Consider the following 22,483-nt stretch of genomic DNA (forward strand, 5'->3'; position numbering starts at 1 on the left):
GTGCGCGGCGCAGCGGCGCCGCCGCTGGTGCCCGCGCCCCGGGAGCGGCGCCCGGGCTGGGGGGCGGCCGCCCCCGCCTCTTGCCGTGCGCCGCCCGCCCGTCCAGCAGGCGGCGGCGTAGGGGGGCTGGTAGGCCCCGCGCGTGGGTTTACCTGCGGGCGGGCGTGGCAGGGCGGGCACCGGCGCCGCTCGCGCGTTCCGCTGAGGGGGCGGTGGCGGCGGCGGCGGCATCCGGTCGCCTCCCGCGGCGATAGCGCGGGGAGACGTCAGGGGCGCCCGTCGCCCGGCGGCGGCTCCGCCCCGGCGGGGCAGGCAGCGCGGCGGGTGCGGATCCCCGCCCCCGGCGCTACCTCTCGGGCCGGGGGCGCGGGGCCCGGCGCGGGGTCGGGGCGGGCCCCGGGCCGGCAGGCGAGAGGAGGGAAGGGGCTGGCTCGGGCCGGCGCCCGCGGCTCCCGTCTCCGCCGGCGCCCGCAGGGCTGTTCGCCCGCCACGCTCCGGGTGCGCCGCGGCGCGCCGGCCGGGCTGTGAGCGCCGCGGATAACGGGGAGGACGTGCCAGCCCCCGCTTGAAACGTTGTGATGTGTGGCCTCCCGCTCCCATGAACGCAACGACCCTCGTTTTGTTGTGCCCCCTGCCCTCGCCGCCGTGACGATGTTGTACAACGTAGCGACCTTCTTAACTTACACATTAAATCTAGAGCCTGCATAGACAGGGCCTTCTTAGTGCTACTGCCCTGCCTTTTTTAATGTGCATTTTAATGCTTTGCGTGTTTGTGGGCTTGGTATTAGCGGGAATCCTAAATGTTCACGTTTGGTATTTTGAGAACAAAATATGTAGAAGGGCATTAAGCTTCCCTTTTCATATTGGAGTACGTTTTGTTTTGTTTGAATTTACATGAGCATGCACCCTTAGAAGTGACGCGTCCTGTGTGAACACCTAGGGTTTTGTTATACTCCTGAACAAGCCAACAAACTTGTCTTCTGTTTGCAAGAAAGCAGCAGTGCTTTTCAAGTAGTTAACGTAACTTTTCCCCACTTTGTACCAAACCTGCACAGAGTGACTTTGATCTTCTGTTATGTTTTAATGTGGCTTCTTTTAACGAGTTGCAATGTAAGGAAAACGCAGGCAACACCTGAAACTTTTTGACCAAAAGAATTTCCTGGGTATTATTTTCAGTTAATTGTACCTACTAAATAATACACAATAAAGAGATGACTGATACAGTTTATTACATGTATGTGCTAGTCTTTGCAAGACTGAAGGTGGGATGTTCATACTTCTGATCCGTTCACGGTCAAAGCAAATTGCAAATGATGGACCTGTTAGAGGTTGAGTTACAGTAATAAGTATTATTGGTGAGGCAAATGTATGTTCTCTCTGTTATAAATTCCTTTTTAATTTGTTGAAGCAGTTGTTGGTACTGTTACAACTTAAGAATATACGGGTGTAGAACGTTAACCCTGGAAGAGTTCAGCTTTGGGGATATTTCTTTGAAGGAGAAGATCGAGTCTTGTATGTACTAAGTTACTTCATAACTGAGCAAAACCTCAGTAACCATCGCCAAGATCCTTTCCTGCTTTTCTACAGCTATAACTTCATATATATGTTATATATATAACAACCGTAACAATAATAACCAAACCTTTCCAAGGGTGGTTCTTTTTTGATTGGTATTTGGATTGCCAGCATATAAAGTGGTCATGCAGAAATTATTCTGAGGAGACACTGAAAGTAAAGACAGGCTTAAGAAGGGGTGGGAGGATTTCAGAGTACTACAAAGGAAGATTAGATGGATCTTTGTTAAGAGAAGGGGAGAGGTAACATTTGCTTCACTGGAGTAAAGATTTAACACGGGAAAGTAAGGTTCAGCTACGTGGGGTTGCACTGCAGTTAGGTAATGCAGGGTGTATCTCCGTACTTAAAAATTGAGTTCAGTTTTGTTCTTCATGCAGCAGAGAGGAGACATGCCGTGGTGATAGAAAGAAGGTTTATGCTAGGCGTGAGTCCGGGGCAGGCATCTGGCGGCCTGTTCTTTGTCCGTGCGGAGACCCCCTCTTCCTACCCGGCCTGCCCCCGCCGCTTGCTGCCGCTCCTCGACGTTCTTTCAGCTGGGAAGCAGCGGGGTGAAGGAAGGTATGTTGCCGTGTCAGCCTGAAGGCGGGGAAAGCTGGCACCGAGCCCGGAAACTCCGTACAAGGAGATGGTCTAGCTGCATGAAGTCATCACTTCACAGGGAGTTTTTTTGCAGTGTGTGAGAAGTGGGTCTAGGAAAGGGAAAGGGGATTATTTTGCTGGGGCGGGGGAGGGCGGAGGGCCAGCAAGAGAAGAGAGGAAAGCCTGAATTCATTCCAGCAGGAAGTAAACTGTATATGCTCATATCTTAACATCACCCTGTCCCCTTAGTACTTGTTTAATCTTAATTACAGTGTTAATGTATTTGCCTTATAGAAATGGATTTTGAAAGCTTAGTGGAGAGGTTTATTATACAGTAGAGATAGTCTTGGAATTGTTGAGTATTCACCATTTTATTAGGGAGTTAAAGGGTGTAAAACACTGTGCATGCAAGTACGCAACAAGTATGTGCTGTATAACATTTGTGTTGGGTAACTAGCATTTCTTTGGAAAGATTTATTCTGGAAACTTTTTTAGTAGTGAAGCATTGGAATTTGTAGCTTTGTTTCTGGGGTTTGAGAGAATATACTTACATTTCTTTTCAAGATGTACACGTGTGGTCACATACAGTGCATAGGATGTTTTGGAAATGGTTCTTAAAAAAGCAGCAAAGGTGCTTTTAAAAAAGCTTTTTTCTTTTAGGAAAGTTTCATGGGATGGAGAATTTTGATTCCATTCATCTTGTAGCATGAAATCATATTTGAGAGCATGAGTGTAATGTTTTCTAATTTCTCCTGTGAGTTTAAATGCAGAGCTCAGGTTGGTTTTGAGTGTAATGAATCTGAAGTAATAGGTGTTTTTTCAGTCCTGTGTGTTTACTTGATGACAATAAAAATAAATTTCCAATAAATTAAGACTTAATGTTGTTACTAATTTAAGTGAGTGAATTGTACTTCATAACATCTTTCTACTTTGGATCTCAGATTACTGTTTGCTCTATAGTCACCATCTTCCTTTGCATTGCTGCCTTTCTGCAGCAGAGGGAAAATGCCGAACGGTTTAACCACATAGAGTTTCAAACTTGCTTTCCCATATCCGAGCTTGCTAATGACACACTAACCTGCTCGTGACATGCAGGTGAGTGTCATAGCAGTGTGTAGAGACAGATCTCTATACTCCATAACTGTACTGTGGTTCAGTGACTGTTTTCTGGGCAGCTGTACGGATTTATCAGAATTCCTGATCTTTGAAATGTATTAGTCTGCTTGTTAGAACAGAGCTCTGGCTGCTTAATCTTGTCTATGTAGTGAACTTGCACTTTGGGCAGTGGGGGTATTTTGTTAGGCTTTTTGATATGGTTGCTCTTACTTTTTGCTGAGGAGAGAGTTACTACTAGGGCCACATGTTGCCCTTCTGTTATTGATAAGGTGAATGTGGACTAACAGGAGTGGTTACGTACTGTGAGACATTTCTGTGATGTAGCTCTCCATTAAGATCATCACATGAAACTTTCAACTGTTAAGGGAGAAATAAAAACGTTGTATGCGCACTCTTGATCTGTCCTTTAGGTATGCATTACAGTATTGCTTGCACAGTACTGTGGTCCATTTGGAATCCTGTGTTAGCAAGTGCTAGTAATGAAAGTGCTTGATGAATAACTACTTAATAGTTTAGCCATGTATGAGACATTTTTCTATATGGTGTTCAAATCTTGGTCTGAAGACAGTCCTTTTGCAAGCTCTCTTGTAGTTGTCATCACTTGATCTTAGAGTCTCACAACCTTTTTTTCGTACTACGTTTTTTGGAAGCGATTTAGTTTGACATGAGAAGCTGATACATTTAAGAAATTAAGCTTAAGCATCAAAGTAAATTACCATAATCAAGAACTAATGAAAAATCAATTACCTTTTAAGTAGGGACAACCTGTGAAAAGTTTGTGAATTGTTGCATATTATGTAAGCACTCTTTGCCAGAAGCAGAAATAGAATCCAGAACAGTGTTAAAGTATTATATTAATCATGAGCCCTTTGTTCCCTGAAATTGTCTGTTTAGAAACTAGGAGACATATAATTACAGCAATGAGCATGATAGAGTTGTCAAGATGAGCCTCTCTGACAGAATGCTGAATCATCCCCAGAGCACTCCATCCTCTGTAATAAATGAGTCAGGCATTTATGCAGAAAAGCACTGTGGAAGTAATTACATGATCACATAATGCATTTCAAAGAGGGTGGCATTTAGGTTTTCATCCTCAATTTGTGAATCTCTTAATTTCAGTACTTGTCAGCTTCGCTGCTTTTCTCCAGCTCTGTTTATACCTAACTTTTTGCTTTAGAAAAATTGGAAAATCTTATTCCATATATTGATAGCATATTGTAACTGACACAGTTCATCATCACATTTATAATGTTTGGTGTTTGAACTGAGAATGGGAGTAGTAAGTTGTTCTTAGTACAAGACAGACTGCAGTGGGAAAGGGCGTGGTTTTAATGATTATTTAGTAGAGAGGAATCATTTTGTTCAATATTTGGTCCTCTGATGCTTAGACAAATAAAACACTAATAATGGCTCTGCTGGTGGAAGTTGTTAGCCACTGGGCTAGTAAATCACAAAATTCACCATTGGTGAACATAAAACCACATAAGAGTAGGATCTTAGGATAAACCTAAATCTTTGAATACCTAAAGCTTGTTCTATCTGCTATTACATTATGTAAGTTTGTTAAAATCCGTTTAGTGTAGTGTAGTGCCACAGTGTCTGTTAAAATACAGCTTTTGTAGATTATGCTAAAGGTTTCTGTAATGGTTTTGGTTTCTTTCGGGTAGAATCTGACTTCCTAATTGAGGCTTCTGCTTTGAAATTTTCATGAATGTAGAACAGTACCCCACAGTATTTGTATCCCATGTAAGTTTCAGGAATTGCAGATAAGGGGTGCAGCCAAGAGCAGTGGCTAAGTTTTAAAAATGTGACAATGTAAACACTGTAAAAAAAGGTGTTTTGAAATAATTACCCTCTCCCTTCAGCAAAATGCTGAAAGATTTGCTTTTGGAGCCAATTTCAAGGAAAATCATGTGACTTTGGAGCACCTTTTAACTGGTTAAAAGATATAAAGCATGGAATTGGAAAAACACATGCTTGTTTATTGTTGGCACGAGTATGTTTGTTGTATGGTGATGCAGTGAATGGTGTGTTTTCTCCTGAGGAGAGTATCTTTTCTGTAATTCCCCCAGTATGGTTGTTCACCAGTTCAGCAGTTGTGATAACTGAAGTTCAACAGATAAAAGGAAATAAATGCCTGATTTGCAAAACACAGAGAAATATTAGCAGTTGAAGTGTGGAGCTGAAACGAAGAATTGTAAAGAGTTGAAGGTCTGTAGCAAAGATAGAAGGTGGCCAGTTAATATGCTGTTCTGCCTTTTGGATTAGGTGAATGTTGAAATCGGAGTGGGAGATCTCTCATCAGTGAATGTGTTAAGTAAATTTGAAGCTACAATTTTAACAAATATAATTGGCATCTAGATCATGTAGTGTATCGGGTTCTTTTTTTTATATGAGGAAGTAATTACATACATACATTTTGAGATCAGGATCTCAGCTTGGTTCAATCCTTCATTTCCTCTGTGGTCTTCTGGTTTTCCGTGCCGCGTGCTTTCCATCTCTGCTCTTCTGGAGCTAGCTGGTACCCTCTGAAAGAAAACCTGACCACAGCTGGCAGGAGTGTTTTCTCCAAACTGTGCTCCAGCCACAGTATAGATGCACACTTCAGTAGATCTGTGTCCTGTCCAGAACAGTGTTCTGGAGGTATCCTGTCTGTGTATGCTTTGTGTCCTCAAACCTAAGGCTTCATGTTTCCTTAAAGCATGCAGTGCATACTGTGTGTATCATGCTGCTAAAATATCCTTCTGATGGGCTGTGACATGGTGATCTCTTGTGCTCTAGTATTTCATCACCAAAGTCCCCCGCAGCCAGGTTGGGGAAGCCTAGTGGAGATGCAGGGATCTGCAGTGTGGATGTGGTCAGTCTGCTTTCAGGGGGTAGGAGCCGCTATTTCCAAAGCAGCGATTAAGCAGATGGTGGTTAATATTTGACTACTACAATAGGATGGCAATGTCCTTCTAAAGAATTCTTCTCAGATTAAGTTGGGATTTCAGATTTAAAGATGTAGTCAGTCAAATTCCCTGCAACTGTCTTAGATTACAGTAAGGCAAGAATTCTGAGGGACCTAAATAACCTTACCTACAATACAAACATTATTACCATCCCTAAATATATTTTTTTTCCTGAAGAATATCCATGAATGGCGCTCTGTCATGAAGAACCTTTGCCTCTTAAATTACAAGTTAGCTGCTTGGTATCATTTCTAGGAAGAGTATTTTTGATGTGGAGAATGAAAGTCTGAGCATAAAAAGCAACCCCTCTTGCAGTAAGAACCAGTTAGGCTGAATCTTGTGTATGCAAATAAATTCTCATGTGGAGAGCCCAAGCATACTCGTTTTGCTCATGTGCACTTCAGTACCTTTTTTCCAGAGACCTGGGAGATTAAACATCCACATCTTTTAAAAGTTTGTTGTGACATCCATTAATTAAAGCTTGATCCATTTATACATACTCAAATGAGAAAGATACCCTTCAGAAGGAGTGTTTGTAACTGGGAAGGCTGATGATACCCAAACAAAAGTGACTGGATCTAAAAAGATAGGGTAGTTTTCTCATTTCTCCTGAGAAGTTAACCCTGGTATATATTTGTAAAATTTATATATTTGTTATGCATTTAAAATGTTTAAGAAGGTGCAGATGCGTAGTTCAGTCATCTGTCTTTTTGGTGATTCTATAGTGAGATTAGCTGTATTCCATGTAAGAGTTATCACAGTGTCTTTTAAGATATGGAGCATGCAAAGGAAAAACCATTCAGCTCAGGAACAGTGAACAGACTTGAAGCAGCACCTTTCACTGAACCACACAGTATGTTACATTTCCTGCAGAGTCACAGGCTGGAGTATCAGCTGTTGGGAAGGGGCAGGACTGTCTCCTCATGGACCTGAGTTCCTTGTGGGCTGATTTTCTGTACAGACTACTGCATAATCGAACTGCATAAAATGTGATACAATGGTGCCAAGGAAATAAGTGACCTCAAGAAGACTGGATGAGCAGCGAGTTAACTAAATAGAGGGTTTAATGAACCAGAAGGTTGTAATTAGTTTAATGAAGGAGGAAAGAAACAGCCACACCTGATTGCTCTTTGAATTTCTTTTGAAGGAGTGATAAATACTTTGAACTAGATTATATTTCTCCTGAGGAGACCAGTATTGTCATGTATTACAGACTAATGGCAAATTTTTAATCTAATTGTTTTGGCTGCAGTGAGAAATTCTGGCTGATGTTGTGCCACAAGAAGACATTAAACTGCCTCTAGACTTTAAAAAAATTATTTCATGTCCTGTGGATTCTTGGTTTTCTATGGCTGTCCTTAAACCTCAAGAGGTTATACAGTGGTTCTGGCAGAAGCTCCTGGCAGCATTCTGGATTTCTATGTTGAAACATGCAATGGCAGTAGCTGGGAGAGTTCTGTGATCTGAAATCTTTCCAAGGAGGAGTCTTACATAGTGCTTTGTGATGATGAGACCCCCTCAGTACTGTGACAGTATTGTTCTGTCCTCTGGCTTCTCTGAAGAAGTATTTCAGTAGGTGCCCTCAGGACAGGGGGGTTTTGTTTGGATTTTTGTGTGCGTGTTCATTCTGACTTGCCATGTACTTATCTCAAGGCATATGAAATATGTTTCATTCAGAGGTTTTGGGTTTTTTTTTCTAAATGAGGAAGACCGCTTTCTACCTTCAGACTGGAGAATTCAGCATCTAAATGAATGAATGAAGTCAGCAAAGAAATAAGGTAACTGTGTATAGACTAACTCATTAGTCTACAAAGTTACCACATCTACTTTTTAATTTCAGTGTTGACTCTTGTCACTTTTGCTGAGTTGTTTCCATCTTTGCTATTAATGTAAGGCAAGAAATCTCTTCAACATGCAATACCTCAGTTGACTTTTGTTGCTCCTGTTAATATACACTTCCAATAACCCTGCCTCATTAATATGTCTATTTAGGTGTTTTCAATTTGTGGCCAGCTTTCGTTTTAGCATTGTATGTTTGTTTGTAATTCTATCACAGTCCTGTCCTTTAGCCGGCAGATCTTTTTAACAGGGTTGGAGATACCAGAGCACGGTGCCAGCCACATGAGAATTATTTTTACTAGCCTCATCCTGCTCAGTCCTTTTTACTGTTAAGATGTAGCATGGAGATAAATGTTGCAGAATTGAGAGTTCAGTGAAAAATCGTTGGTCAGGTACCCTTTACGGAGGCCATGCTTTTCTTTGGCTTTCCTTGCAGCCTACAACTTAAATTTTAAAGAAAGTTTAATTCCAGGAAAAATACAGGAAGGAAAGCTTTCTTTACTTGGAAGGTAACAAGAAACTGGGTGCATTTACCCTTTGAAAGCAAGGTGTGTGTGTATGTGTCTGTTATTTTGTATGCAGCACTGCCTTTTTCAGAGTTAACAGGAGTGCAGCACTGATTCCCAAGGTGTGGTGGCAGAATGACTTGTGGCGGCCAACTATTTTGCTGATTGACTGGATACCAAGCCAAAATGAATTCCAAATCAAATACAAGAATAAATGCAGTTTATTATATTACAATACAATAAGGAAAATAGCATGCAATATGATAAAAGGAAACAGTACTAGTTATTATGCACAATATGATAAAAGAGCAATAGGAGCGAAGCATCAAATCATTACTGCAAAGCCTTACAGAGACCAAGAAAAGGATATGTCACCGACTACTGCCTTAGTGTCATCCAGGCCCACATTCCTGGCACTGGTGCAGCTGGTGTTGGGAGTCATCGGTAACTGGGATTATTCCTCTGTGGGGCTTCTGGCCCAGTCCTGGAGCTTGCCTACCTTTACGCTTGGTGAAAACCAAAAATATTTACATACCTAGCATATGTAAACTTTTAAGTTTAGGCTAAGTGCAAGCGCAGGCGTGCACTGTCTCATGATGCATAAGGTTCGCACATGCCAGGGACGCTGGCCAGACACCTGGTGGGTGGAGTTACTGTCATGACACAGCTGCACACAGTATTATTGTCTGGATGTTCCTGCTCATGTCTTGTGTGTTCAGGGGGCTCAGGACAAACACCACCAGCTCATTAAGGTTGTCCTTGAGCTCCCTGAGCTCACTGTCCAACTCAAACAATTCCTGATGGAAGACTTTTTTATAAGCAGCAATCGATTTAATAATTTTTCACCACACCAGCCTAGCTCTCCTCTTCCTAAACTGTAGCTGCTTTCACCTTGTACTCTTCTGCCTGGTGAGATTAAGTCTCCAGTATCTGCTTTGCTATTTGCCTGCCACTGTGAGGTGGAAACTTCTACAGAGTGGAAACAAAATTGGTAAAGATTGGTAAAGAACACTTACCACCACTTGGTTCACTACCAAATGGCAGCTCTTCCCATTGCACATTTTTTACAGGAGGCCCGAGATAATAAAATGAAGGGCACACTGAGGAAGTTTTCAGTTCATGGGGAGCTGGGAAGAGCTGCAGGTGTGGTAGAGAATGAGATTACTGTTTAGAATAGTCTTGGTAAATGGGAGACATCATCTGCAACAAAGCAGGGTGTCAGCACAAAAGTAACAAGACTATCTGTAGGCTGGCACAGATGGGTATGTCATGGGGAAATACATAGGGTAAGATGGAGTTCTGTGGAAAAGGTCGTGGAATTTTTTGATCACAAACTAAGAAAGACAAAGTATCATGCTGTTGGGAAGACGTTAAAGTGCTTGGGCAGGAGCTTGAAAGTAATTTGTAGTAATCTCTGACCTTCTCCGAGTTGGTGGGTCCTACAGTACCCTACTGGTTTAGGTTCTGAACTCTTAAGTGAGACAGAGACCAATTAAAGGGTGTTCAGAGGGCAGTGGTCTAGAAAATTATTTAAAATGAAAAACTGAAAGAACTAGAATTGTCTAGTAAAAAATAGGATATTCAGGTTGCAAAGAAGTGGCTAGTTTCCTCTTTCCTCAGTCATGGGGTGGAGGTGGTGAGATTTGGTAATTGAAGAACTTTTTTTTGTTGTGCTGAGGATAGGGGAATACTAAATCAGATAGCTTGAGAAGGCTGAGTCTTGACAAAAGATCTTTCTGCCATAGGTAAGTAGATGTGGTTCTTTGCAAAGGGAATACATTAGATGGTGTCTTTAGGTTATAAACCTTACCTCTGCGTGATCGTTGATGACTTACTTCTGTCATATCTTTAACTACCATTTGCATGTGTGAAAAGAATTCCAACAGGTAAATGAAAACTTGGTATATTTGAAAAGGAAGTGTTTCTTGTAATTCTAGGCAGAGGGTCTAAGAGTTGGTTCCTGGGCTTTTATCTGGTGGTGGGGATTTTTTTGGTTGGTTGTGGTTTTTTTTAACTACTGACAAGTGTAAATCTTAGTCTTTGAGGGAGCCTGCTGTGTCATATTTGTGTATTTTTAATAAGATCACAGCTGCAAGAGCTGCTAGGGAAAAGTCTGGTCTTCCTACATGTGCAGGGGTGAGAGAGTGACAGTGCACTGTATGAGAATGTTTGTACACGATCAAGTGTAGTCTATCTAGCTCAGTACTTGCTACTGTCAGATAAGAAGGGTCTCTTGGCACAAAGGTAGAATAATTCTGGTCCTGCTTTTGCAGTTCAGAGATATCTTGAGACGGAAGTTCTGCTGTTTGGTAGGTTGGGTTTTTTCATGAATTTTAGAATTGTTTTTGAACCTGTTTGTTTCTTGGTCTCAAAAAAATGTCTTTAGGCATTGAATTCGCTCATTTAATTATTTACTAGGCAAAGAAGTACTTAAGAGCAGATTTTTAAAATTTCATTTGATGTCCCCATGTTCTTCTGGGAAACACTTCAGGCATCTGACATACCATGTCACTTTGTGCTATCATGATTATATTTTTTGTACTTTGATCTGACACCCTGCCATACTTACCTGTTTTGTGAGCTAAAAAAAGTTTCTTTCTGGAGAACTTGCTCCATACTGTTATCAATATTACCTGTACTTTTTGGTGTTTTACGTTCTTCGTGAGATAGAATAATTTAACAGGAATAGTAACACCACAAATGTATCAGCATCATAAAATATTCTTATGTTCTCTCTTCCCTTAATTTTTTTTTATGACTTGTCAGTTTGGCTTTTAGTAATTTTGTATGATTTACAAATTCAAACACAGATGATATGTGAAATGAAAAGATACACAGGTGACCATTCTGAACAGCAGCCCAAGTCCTGGCACAAATTCTGGTGATGCTTCTGACTCTCTCCCCTGTGAATTTTTGTCTCTTAAATCTTACCCAGCAAGGTCTTCACTTCTGTAACAGCTTCCTATGAGAGACATCAGCAGAAATCTTTTAGAAGTCTTTTGTTCACTACCAGTTCCAACACCTTCATCCACAAGAACCTTGATTCCTTCAAAGAACACTTCAAGCTGTGAAGCATGACTTTCCTCTGCAAAAGCTGTGGGTTTTTTTTTCCAGTCTTCATTACAGTTTTAATCACCTTGCCTCATGAAAGTCAGGTCATCTTTGTCGTGCTTCTACACATTGCCTTGTCAAGCTCTGAAAAAAACTGGTGCATTTTCCACTCTCCACTCTTCTTTACTTGGGTCACCTTAAGCCTAAGTTTTTGCAGAATTAATAGTTTGGCAATTTTATATTTGGTGCTTTGACACTTCAACTGAATAGTATCTGGCCCTTGTGAGTTCTTGGTATTAATTTGATATCTTTAAATGTTCCTCTGATGCTTCGTTTTGAGAGAATGCCCTATATATCCCCAGTCTTAAGAGGGTCTGGTGTGGGGTTGGCTTTGACTGTCTCGGCGGTAATTTCAGAAAAGAACAGATCATTTAGGTTTTCTGCACTATCTTTCTTTCAATTGTTTTATATGTTTAGTGGTTTATTGCATTGAGGTAGCAAGCCGCCTATAACTATCAGATTCTGCTATGTCTGAGCTCAGAGACAGCAGTGGGAATTTTGTAACATTTTATTGCTGTCTTACAGATGGCTGTGTAGTTCACTGGCAAGCTGTTATTATGCTTCTGTGTATTAGCTAGTATACACCTATCAATTAGACCAGTATAGGACTTGTATTACCAGTTGTAAATTATGCTACTGACCTGTAGGCAAATGAAAATATGCACATAGATTAAAAGTCAGTAGTAACTGGAATTCTGAAGAAAAGTTGGGTTTGCATTTTTGTTTTTATATAGACAAAATTCTCCATTCTAAGTATGTGATAGACTAGTTCTTTAAAACAAAAAGTGTGCTTTTTTGTCTCAGTGTGGAGAGAAGAAGATACATCTTGTTTGTGTTTAAGTGGCTCCAATATGTTGTTTCATGTAATAAATGGAATTTTCAGAAGGGGTTCATTTTTACCACAGGCAATTCCTTAACATCTGCTTGAAATCTGAATGTGCCAAGGTGGTGTTGGTAGCATGTGTTTTACTTTCATGAGTCCCGTTTGAATGAGGAAAGGGGTTCAAAACAGTATTCCTGTCCTTTGATAGTCTGGTGTTTCCAGCTGGTTTGTATGTGTGATGGGAGGACTGGAGTAAAATTTTCTATAATGCTTTGCTCTTGCTTCTGATTTTTGGCTGGTGAAGACTTTCTCTTGGGTTTTGCAACTTTGCAACAAGTATTTTTGTATCTGTTATTAAAAATGTGGTGAATTTGGTAGTGGTTCTAGCCTGCTGCACTTTTTTTCTCCTTTCATATCTGCTTGCGTATCTGTTGTTTCTTTGCAGTGACTGAATGTAAGCATCACTTACAGCTTTTTCTATTTTTGGTCATGGAGAATGGAAGTTTTGTGTTTATATTAGGCAGCACTTTGTTTCTAGAATGTCACTAAGTAACCAGAAAGGAATAACGTCCGCTTGATTATGAGCTAGAACTATCCTTTCATGAGATTTTACAAATGTGACTGTGATTAGTGCTTTAAGTAATGGAGATCTTGAAAATAATTCTCTTTTCTTTACCCTTATATGTGGTGTTGGGTCTTTCGGTTTTGCTTAACCTTTCTGTTTTTTTACAAGGGCATTGCTAAACTAATACTGAAAGCCTCATCTGAAGGTTTAACTTCAGATGACACATTCTGGTAGGAGACTGTGAGTGAATGCTTAACGTTGGTCCATGTAGCTTATAAAGTATACCCTGCACTTGTAAGATATATGCAAAGCCTTTTTCTTATTTTTTTATATATTTTATATATTTTTTTCTTAACATAAAACCTCAAAGATCCAGCTTTTTGTTGCAGTTTGCTTCACCTAGGTTGCAGTCCACAGTTGCGACTTGAAATTTTAGTGCTGCAGTCATTTTAACTTTCTGACCTCTTACTATTCTAGATATTGGAGTAGTTAGAGCCATGTAAGACATTTCTGTGTCTTGATTGGTCCCTTTCTCATGTTGCCACTTGTATTCTTACATTCTAGTGAAAATACTGCCACTAAGTTTGTCTTTCATGTAAAGAATTTGAGTCTTTCATGCTTTCATTTTCCTTATTAATGGGTTTCGTTTTTGTTTTATTAAGGGGCAAGTTCAGAAATAAATGAAATTATCTAATTTTCTTGGTACAGTACACTGCGTCACAAGAAATTCCAAGAACATAAAAAAGAAATAAATCTTAGGTTACATGAGTAAAGACAAAATTATTCCCTCAAAATTATGTGTGTGAAGGGATAGCATGCTACTAGTTGCAGATATTTGAGAAGTCTACTCTTTCAGTTTTCTTGGACTCTGTCTCTTTTAAAAAAATCTGTCTTCTCTTAATAATCTGAAAATCCAAAGCAACCTACCCAAATTTAAATTTTGCAATGTGTTTTAAAATGCTGGAAGAACAATAAGAAATTTTATCTGTTTTTCTTTCACAGATACCCCAGAAAATAAAAGTATATTTCAGAAAGTGAAAATCAGAAATAGCTGCTGACATTAAGAGAAGTGTACTAAGGGTAATTTCTTGAGGACAACTTTTTAAGGTAAACGTGCTATGTTTTCTGAAAATAAGCTGCCTATTTTGCCTTGAGTAGACTAATATTTCAGACCATTTTTGAAACGATCAGGCTGGCTTTAGATTACCACTTTATTTGTTTATAGATGGTACTAGCTCTATGGAAGCATTAATTCAACTAGTTCATGTGCCATGTATTTTGCATGAAATGTACATATAGATAATTTTTTTATATGTGGTTAGTGTAAACAAATGGTAAGTAAAGCATGTGTATTATATTCCATGGTCTTGTACATTCCAGGAATAGATCCTACAGTAACAGTAATATCAATCCTTTAACAATCTAATTCATGTTTAAGGTGTGGGTGGAGGGCTAAGAATGATTTATTTGATTGTTTTGATGGAATACAACTACTACAAGCCTCACATTCAGAAAATGAAATGGACTGTCCAACAAATTGATCACCTGTTGTAAAATTGCTTTAAATCAGTACATGAGCCTTGAATTTGAGGATATGTCTCCTGAATCCAAGTCCTCATCCTTTTCTGATTCTGCAGTTCTAGAAAGAATCTGCAAAATATAACCCATGCTAAGTGATTTAAAGCCCATGCAGATTTAGGAGCAAGGGAGCTGACAGCAGATCAAGAGTGAGTGTGGTGTGCTCTGTATACCATGACCGTTCCATACTCTGGTGCCAGATGTGTGTTGTGCTTTCCTGTTCTGAATTTAACTGGGGGCCAGGTGTGCTTCTAGTTTGTCGTTTATTAGTTGCCTGTCTTGCCATTGACGTTATGAAACCACAAGTTCCAACTGATACATGTGGATCCATCATTATTCTAAGATTAGCAATCATGGTCTTGGATACATTTCACAGCAGTATGTGGCAGAAGGCACCAGTTGTTAAAAGGGTTAGGAGAGCATCCTGGGAAAGTATTACGATATACGTGCTCTGTTCTTCCCTGCTTATTTGATTTTGATCATTGTCAGAAACACAGGACCTTTGTCCTGACGTGGTATGGCTGCTCTCATGTCATGGACAGATTGCAGTCTTTAAATTAAATGCAGATTGGCTACAATGAACTCTTCAGAGTTGTGGCTGGAATCCAGGAAGACTACTAATCCTGGGATGTTAGCTTTATTTGCTGACGGGACTGTCACTGAAGTTTCTCACTGTCATGATGACAAAATGTAACATTGCTTCATTTGGAATCTTACTACATTGCTGGGGTGGAGACAGTTGAGACAAGTCATAAACTGTCTTCAATAACTATACTTAAATTTAGAACTGTTGAAGGTCTGGTTGCTCATTCACAGCATATTTCTAAATGTACATTGAGTGTTTACTTCCTGTCAGTGATTAGTTTGTTATTTTGAGAGTGACTCTAAAAAGAAGGTAAGTCTTATTTTCTTGGAGTTGGCTCAGACATATTTTAACTGTTAAATACCAAATACTGATAGCTAATTTGTATATCCAGTAATTTTTATAGTAGTGTGGGTGTATCTCTCCCTCCCTCCCTCCCCTTCTCTCACACATTTCAAAATAAAAAAAAACCAACTAGCTGAAACTCATTTGTCCTATTTTGTGCCACTGAGATTTTATTACTTTTACAAAACATGCTAGAATTCAGTTTGAGACTTCATTGGCATGTCAAGTTATGCAAGCATTGTCCATGTGTGGAAAAAGAGATAAACCTCATGGGTATCTGCCAGAAGTAGGAAAAGTCTTTTCACAGTAAAAGTAAGCGTTCTCTGCAGGTTTATTTAATGTATGAATTAAGCATATCATGTTTGTTGTCATCGGTTCTCCCTAGCTACTTTAAAATGTGATGCCATCTCTGGTTTTTTCCTTTAAGATAAAATATTCTCCCATGCTGCTTTGAAAAAAAGTCCACCCCCACCCCAGTTATCTTCCACACTGTATTTTTACCTTTTCAGCCTTGGAGTAGAAAGTATGTTTATGTCTCAAACTCCCCATATTTCCTACTGGTTCCACAATAAATATTTTCTGGGTTCAGATTTTGTTGCGCTACTCAGTATTGTCCGTAGTCTGAGGTTTCAAAATCTGGGTGGGAATCTGTGTTTGGGTTGTTGTATGTTCAGTGTGAGCATTGCAATGTTGTAAAGTCCAAAATTGGCACTATTAGTATTTCTTCTGTAATCCATTAGCTGTGAACATGTGGAAGCACAAGGAAGGTCATGCCACAATAGCCCAGCTTGTTTGCTGCCCTTAACAGCATCTCCTGGTGCTGTGGTGGGAGGCAGAGTGCTGATCTGAATGGGTTGTTGTGCCCAGATGGTCGTTGTAGGTCCCTTCCAACTGAAATATTGTATTCTGTTGGTCAGTCCTGTATGGCAGCTGTCAACTCACCTGTCTGTATTGGTGCCAGATGTTGTCTCTTTGAATACTGGCCTTTTTAAATGTGCTTGTGCTTTTTAAGAATATTTGAAATACAAATTTTATAGAAAATGCCTACTCATGTGCTTGGTAGGTCTTACAGTTTTGATCTCAAGTCAGTGACTCTGTGATCTGTGCTGTTTTTGGTTGTTTAAAAGTGTTCAAAAGTATTTTAAAATGTTAAAAAAGTGGTTTTGATTTAAAAGCATTGGGTTTTAGCTTATTGACTTAGCTTAAGTGGCTCAGGTCTTGGGTACTTGTTCACCACTTCCTTGCCTCCATAATATTGGAGTGTTTGAGTTTTAATGAATGTCTTGATTGAACATTTTCTTAATTTACAATGAAAATATATGGAGGCAGGCTTACCCAGTTGGAAATCATCAGCTCTGAGACTTTATGCTTGTTGGTCTTACCAAGTCAGAATTCCATCACTTGAAAAATGACGTTGTGCTGTGCTGTTTCTGTCACGGTGAATGGAATAATTTAAAACAAAGACCAGAGTCCAGTATGTGTTACAATTTTTGTCTATGTACCCAGGCATCTAATAGTGTAATCAGAAAAAATCTAATTACTATTTAGTGAAGGGAAGCTTAGCAGACTGGAATGAAATGTTGCTGGATCTTCTGTTCTATTGATTTTTGTGATCTTACAGCTCCACAGTGGGTCAGTGGAAGCAGCCTGAAATATCATATGCTGAGAATATTTCCTCCCTCCCTTGCCTTCCTGCCTCTCAGTAAAATACAGAGGTGAGAGTAAAAACAAGCAAGCCAGCACTTTACTCATAGCACAAGGCCAGACTTCATCCTGAGATTCAGTTCCCATCTCTTCTGAATCTGAAATGTAAGAAAATAAAAAAACCTAGCTTTCCTCATAGCTAACATGCTAGCATATTTAGGTAATATGCTAAGATGTGCTAGGAGGAAAATGAGCTTGGGCACAAAAGTGGGTGTAGGTCTAAACGGTGTAAAAAAATCAGAAGTGCAGCTCCAGTCATGTTAATAAGTAGGTACTTGGAAGATTTTTTTCTTTTGCTCGTTTTACTAAGGTATTAGTGGTTTTGCAAGACTGTTCTTCAATTTTAACTGAAAAGATTATAATTAATATAACTAATAATGACATACTCCATCCTTTATAAGTACAGACAGTGTGAATTACTTAGTGTCGCTTTTTATGACTGAGCTCCTAGTCATCAGCAAGGAATCTGACCAAAATATACAGTTCCAAATTAAAGGGCATATGAAAGCTTGCAATAGATTTAAGGTTACTCATACAACCTTGACTCGTCTGTACTGTGTAGATGCACAGTAACCATGGCAGTATTCTTATTTTCTTTATAGGATCTTTTGTTTTTTCCATTGTAAGCATAGCTTGTGTTCTGAAAATAAACACGTAGTGAATGAGGCTTATTTCCATAAGTTACTGGAAGAGCTAATAGAGGCAGGGAACTTCAGGAAGAGAGGAATGATCCTGGGAGTCAGGCTACCCTAGAGATCATTTAGATTCTGATTTGCAAAATATTCTGAAATTCTATGTGGTAACTGAAGCCAATAACATCTTTTTCTTTTCTGGGTACTTAACATGCTAAAAATGCTACGCACTCTGAAAAGACTGTCTTAAAGCCTTGTGCATACCAGTATTAGATGGTACAATCCTGACATTAGTTTATGTGTCTCAGTTCTCAGTGAAAATAAGATTATTACCCCTGCTTTGCCCCATGGGCTGTTAGGAATGTAAATCTGTTAACATTTGTAAAACACACTGCTAATTTAAGTGCAACGTAAAGCCTATGAAGAAATCAGTACTTCTGCATTCAAAAGAGCTAAGATTTTGCTGGAGTGTAGGAACTAGTGAATAAGCAGTACACAGTCCGTGTCTGCACTGCGGTCCAGAGCTATATTTGCAGTTTATGTAAGTTTGTCTTAATTGGTGTGAAGCTGATTAGTATAGGAACAGGGTTTTGGTACATGTACAGAAAAGAGAGTTCAGCCCGCATTACAAAACCTATGCAACTCTGTGAAAATTACTCATATGTGTGGGTTCAGGTCTTCCAAGATGTGGCTGCATGTTTAGTGCTAGCTCAAACAGATGTCTTTGACCTGCAGTTGTGATAAAGGATTTTGTAAGGCAGCATTTTTTACTTGTTTATCAGATTATGTCCATTTGGTACAGTAAAACTGGACTGCCTCAGGGGAAGATTGTGCGAACTTGAGAGCTTTGTCCTAATGTATGACCCAAAGGAGCAATGAACGGTTTCATGGGGAGCCTGGTTTGGATATTTTCTGATTTAGGGGAGGCTGAATCTGCAGTGGCCTGCTAAAACAGTGTTTAGAAGCAAACTAGTTTCAAAAATAGTGAACACCGGGAACAAAATGCTGCAGTTCCCCAGGAGTGGAACAGTATAGGTGGCAGTTCTTGTTTGGAGATACTGTAAATTATACTTATTTAATTAAATACGTGAATTGGCCTTTAGTATCTGTTTTAGATGCTTTTATGTGTTTACTCATAACTCCACTTTGTTAGGGAGGTACGTTTTGCAGGTGGAAACTGCAGGAGGACAGTTCTGGGCCAGTCATAGATGAGTTTTCAAAACAGTGCTCTGGTCCTCCTTTCAGTTTGTTTTGAGGATGTGTGTGTACGTGGTTAATCTCAAGGTTAAGTCATTTCAAGGTTTAGACGTTAATATTTGCTCTTTATCACACTGGAGGTTTTTCTTTTGGTATGTGTCTCAGGAATCTTTTTCTGCTTTCAGATGTGGTGAGAAGCCTGCATTTTCCCCTGTGCTGTATATAGTGCCTTAAAAGATGGGGTTTGGAGGTGACCTGAAGTATTCTCATGATGCTTTATTAAAACTACAAGACTGGGAACTACGACTGCTGGAAACGGTGAAGAAATTTATGGTAATGCGAGTAAAAAGTGATAAGGAGTATGCCTCAACTTTACAGAATCTTTGTAATCAAGTAGATAAAGAGAGCACGTGTCAATTGGATTATATCAGCAATGTGTCCAAGGTAAGACTGAAGTATTTTGAATTTGGAATATTCTTGCAAGTAGCAGCGCTGGATTTATTTTTGTTTTAGTTTGAGTTGGATTCCTGTTGATTCAGCTTCTTGAGAGTTATTGTTGCCGAAGTATAAAATAGGCTCCCTTTAGTTCCTCAGTGGACAATGTAGAAGTTGAGCTCCAGTCTTGCTTTGAAAATAATAACTGAACTAGAATCAATCCTGAATTCTAAATTTCAGTATTTTAGGTTCCTGGGTTGAGCCTGCTGCTTTGTTTAGTGTTTTGAAAATAGTGTATGCTCTAGTAAGCTTTTCTTTTAAGACAGTTAAATAGGAACTATTGTTCATGTTATATAGAATTTGTGACAGAAATAGAAAAATGCCAGGAAACTAAGGCAAAGCCTAGCATTCCAGCTGTTATTCGCACTGCAGTGTGTGTTGTAAAAACAAAACATTAATTCAGGATGTTTCTCATAATTGTGAAGTTATTTTGTATCCAATTTAAAATAATTGTGTTGACTTTTTATAAAGGTGAGGCTGTCCTTCCCCCAGATTATTAATTTTCAGATTTAGGGTAAGTCCAGTGTGAGTACTGATGAAGCAGGCTTCCCTATTTCACCTGTTTGTAAGCTTCACTCCTGACTTGAATCCCTTCCTGACTACAGAAAATTGTTGTTTTAATGGCTTATTAAATTCTTGGGCCTTCTGCTGTAGCAGTGATTACACGTTCCCTTCAGTTTGGCATGAATCCTGATCTCCCCTCTGCAGGAAAACACCCTTTTTAGGTCAAGATAGATTTTAGACAAAGAAGTTTTTGTGTAGTGGGCTTATGGGGTGGCTGTTTGAATACTAGCTATGGCATAGCGTTAGGAATGTGATGGCATCTTGTGCAGCAGTCAGTATTTAAACTGCACTAAAGTGGCAGCATGTATTACTTGAAAGCTGTGGGCTATAGCTATCAGGCTTCAGCTGCCCCAAATTCTGGTGATTTTGGTAAATAAACATTAAGACATTGTCATTACCCTAGGATTGGCAGAAGTCAGGTATTTTCTTCAAGCTTTCTACTGTTGGATCCCAGAGTTTTGCATAGAATTTTTGGTGATGTGACTAATAATTCTTGCTTCTGCTGCCTCACTAGAATTGCTCTTACATGCTAGCTAAACTGGTTTGCAGTTCTTTTAGGCAATGAAACAGCGCCTTAGGCCTAGAACAGTAAAGGAGCATTGGCATCAGAACCTTCATGTAGCTGGCTCAATCTAGAGCAGTTCATGTCAGTGATGGCCACTTCCTGTGAGCAAATACATTTTAAAAAGCTGAAGAACTGACTGGAACCATACTCTTTTTGGGCTGAAGATAAGCACGTGTGTCACAATTTGAAATCTTGTTTTGGACATGGGCAGTCAAATGGTTCTTTCAGGATTATTTTTGTTCTTCCCTTCCAACCCCACCCCCCCCCCCCCTCCTTTTAAGGAGGTGCCATTTTTCTGTCAAGCCATATCTGTGGCCTCTACATCTTCATATAACAGCAAAAATATTGAGATGCTACTGACAGATCTTTTGTGTAGGCTTGCCTTGAAATATCACTGTCACGATTTTAAAGTTGAGTAGTGACACATTGTCTTATTGGTTTTAGCAGTTAAAATGTCTGAATTATTAATTTACTCACCTCATTCTAATTTACTTTACTATTTTATAAGGCTTTTTCCTCTCTGCCTGACATTTTACCGAATCAAAGTATGACCCAAATATTACAGGACATAAAACTGGTATCCTACATCTCCTGAGACTTTAAAATACCTGTATATTAAATTTTTGGTACTATATGGCATCAAAACCAAATATCAAGCTGTATAATCTTTTATGTTTGGTTTTTGGGGTTTTTTGGGTTTGTTTTTTTTTTTTTAGTGTACAGGAAGAGTGAGCACCTTGAGAGAAATGGTATTTGGAGAAACCTGTCCTATATTTTTTTCATGCAGAGGCAGCAAACTTGCTGGAAGGCGTAGCGGCAGCACTGCTAATGCTGGAAAAGCAGTATTTTAAATTGTTTCTCAACAGCTCTTCTGTGTGTGTATATGTCTAAAAAATACTGTTAACCCAAGCAATGTTATATTTTACTGCATTTGGTGGATTATGGTTATTTTCTGTGAAAGAAAATGCTTTGTCTTCTCTGTTATCCCCACCCAGATGCTTTTCTGTCCCATGCAAATCTCAATTTTTCAAGCCTGTCCTCAAGTATAGCTTTTCACTTTAGCTTTCCCTATTTGAAAACAATGAAATATAATCATACAAAACACAGAAATCCTGCTTAACCGATGTTTACTCAGTGTGGAAAGGGGGATGTAAAGAATGAAAAAACGTGCAGCTGATTTTTTTAAATGGAAAGGGAAGTTTTCACTATGTTTCTAGCTTATTTAGGTTCATCTGGTGAATTGTAAGCTTAAATATGTCTTCAGAGTACTTGTCCTGTTGATAGATATTTTGCTGTGATTTTCAGGGTTGATTGAAGCAGTACTTGTCTCACCAGTAATAAATCAACCTTAAAAAAATGGTGAACTCTGACTACATTTTCACCTCTGAGAGCACTCTAATAAACTCTTCTATAAGCACAAGACCCACTATTCTCAGACAGTTTAGTGCTGTTTTTATCCTATGCAGCTTTGCAATACGGCTTCTGATGTCATTTGAAAAGTGTTCTGTAATGGAGAGGTGCAACAGTTTTCAGCCATAGCTGGGAAGCTTTAGGCCATGACCTTTTACAGCAGCACACTTTAAGCAGTCTGAGATAGCTCTATGCTAGTCTGCGGGATGTTCACAAGCTAAAGTCAGATGTGATTTAATATATACATGAGTTAACTGTCTTTTGTTTCCCTCTGTATCTAGTTTGTGTTGCAGCATTGTCATGTAGAGATGGAAATATTATGTAAATATGTTTATACATAGATGT

At 39.6% G+C, this 22,483-nt stretch overlaps 1 protein-coding gene across 6 annotated transcripts in view; it reads left to right on the plus strand.

The window, feature by feature from the left end:
• FER (FER tyrosine kinase) overlaps window positions 1-22,483 on the plus strand; it is a 202,445-nt gene that overhangs the window by 16,521 nt on the left and 163,441 nt on the right. For 4 of the 6 annotated variants that reach the window (XR_013924856.1, XM_080371961.1, XM_080371964.1 and 1 more), the window contains exons 2-4: window positions 1,953-2,133; window positions 14,068-14,172; window positions 19,290-19,548. Coding sequence is in view for 5 of the 6 variants with exons in the window: in XM_080371961.1 (XP_080228087.1) it covers window positions 19,342-19,548 (207 nt within the window). In the remaining variant the exon portion in view is untranslated. Of the gene's footprint in view, window positions 2,134-14,067; window positions 14,173-19,289; window positions 19,549-22,483 lie in introns of all 6 variants that reach the window. The other 2 variants (XM_080371962.1, XM_080371963.1) reach the window with 2 other exon arrangements.

Source organism: Falco punctatus (genome assembly GCF_963210335.1).
Source record: "Falco punctatus genome assembly, chromosome: Z".
Lineage (NCBI taxonomy): Eukaryota > Metazoa > Chordata > Aves > Falconiformes > Falconidae > Falco > Falco punctatus.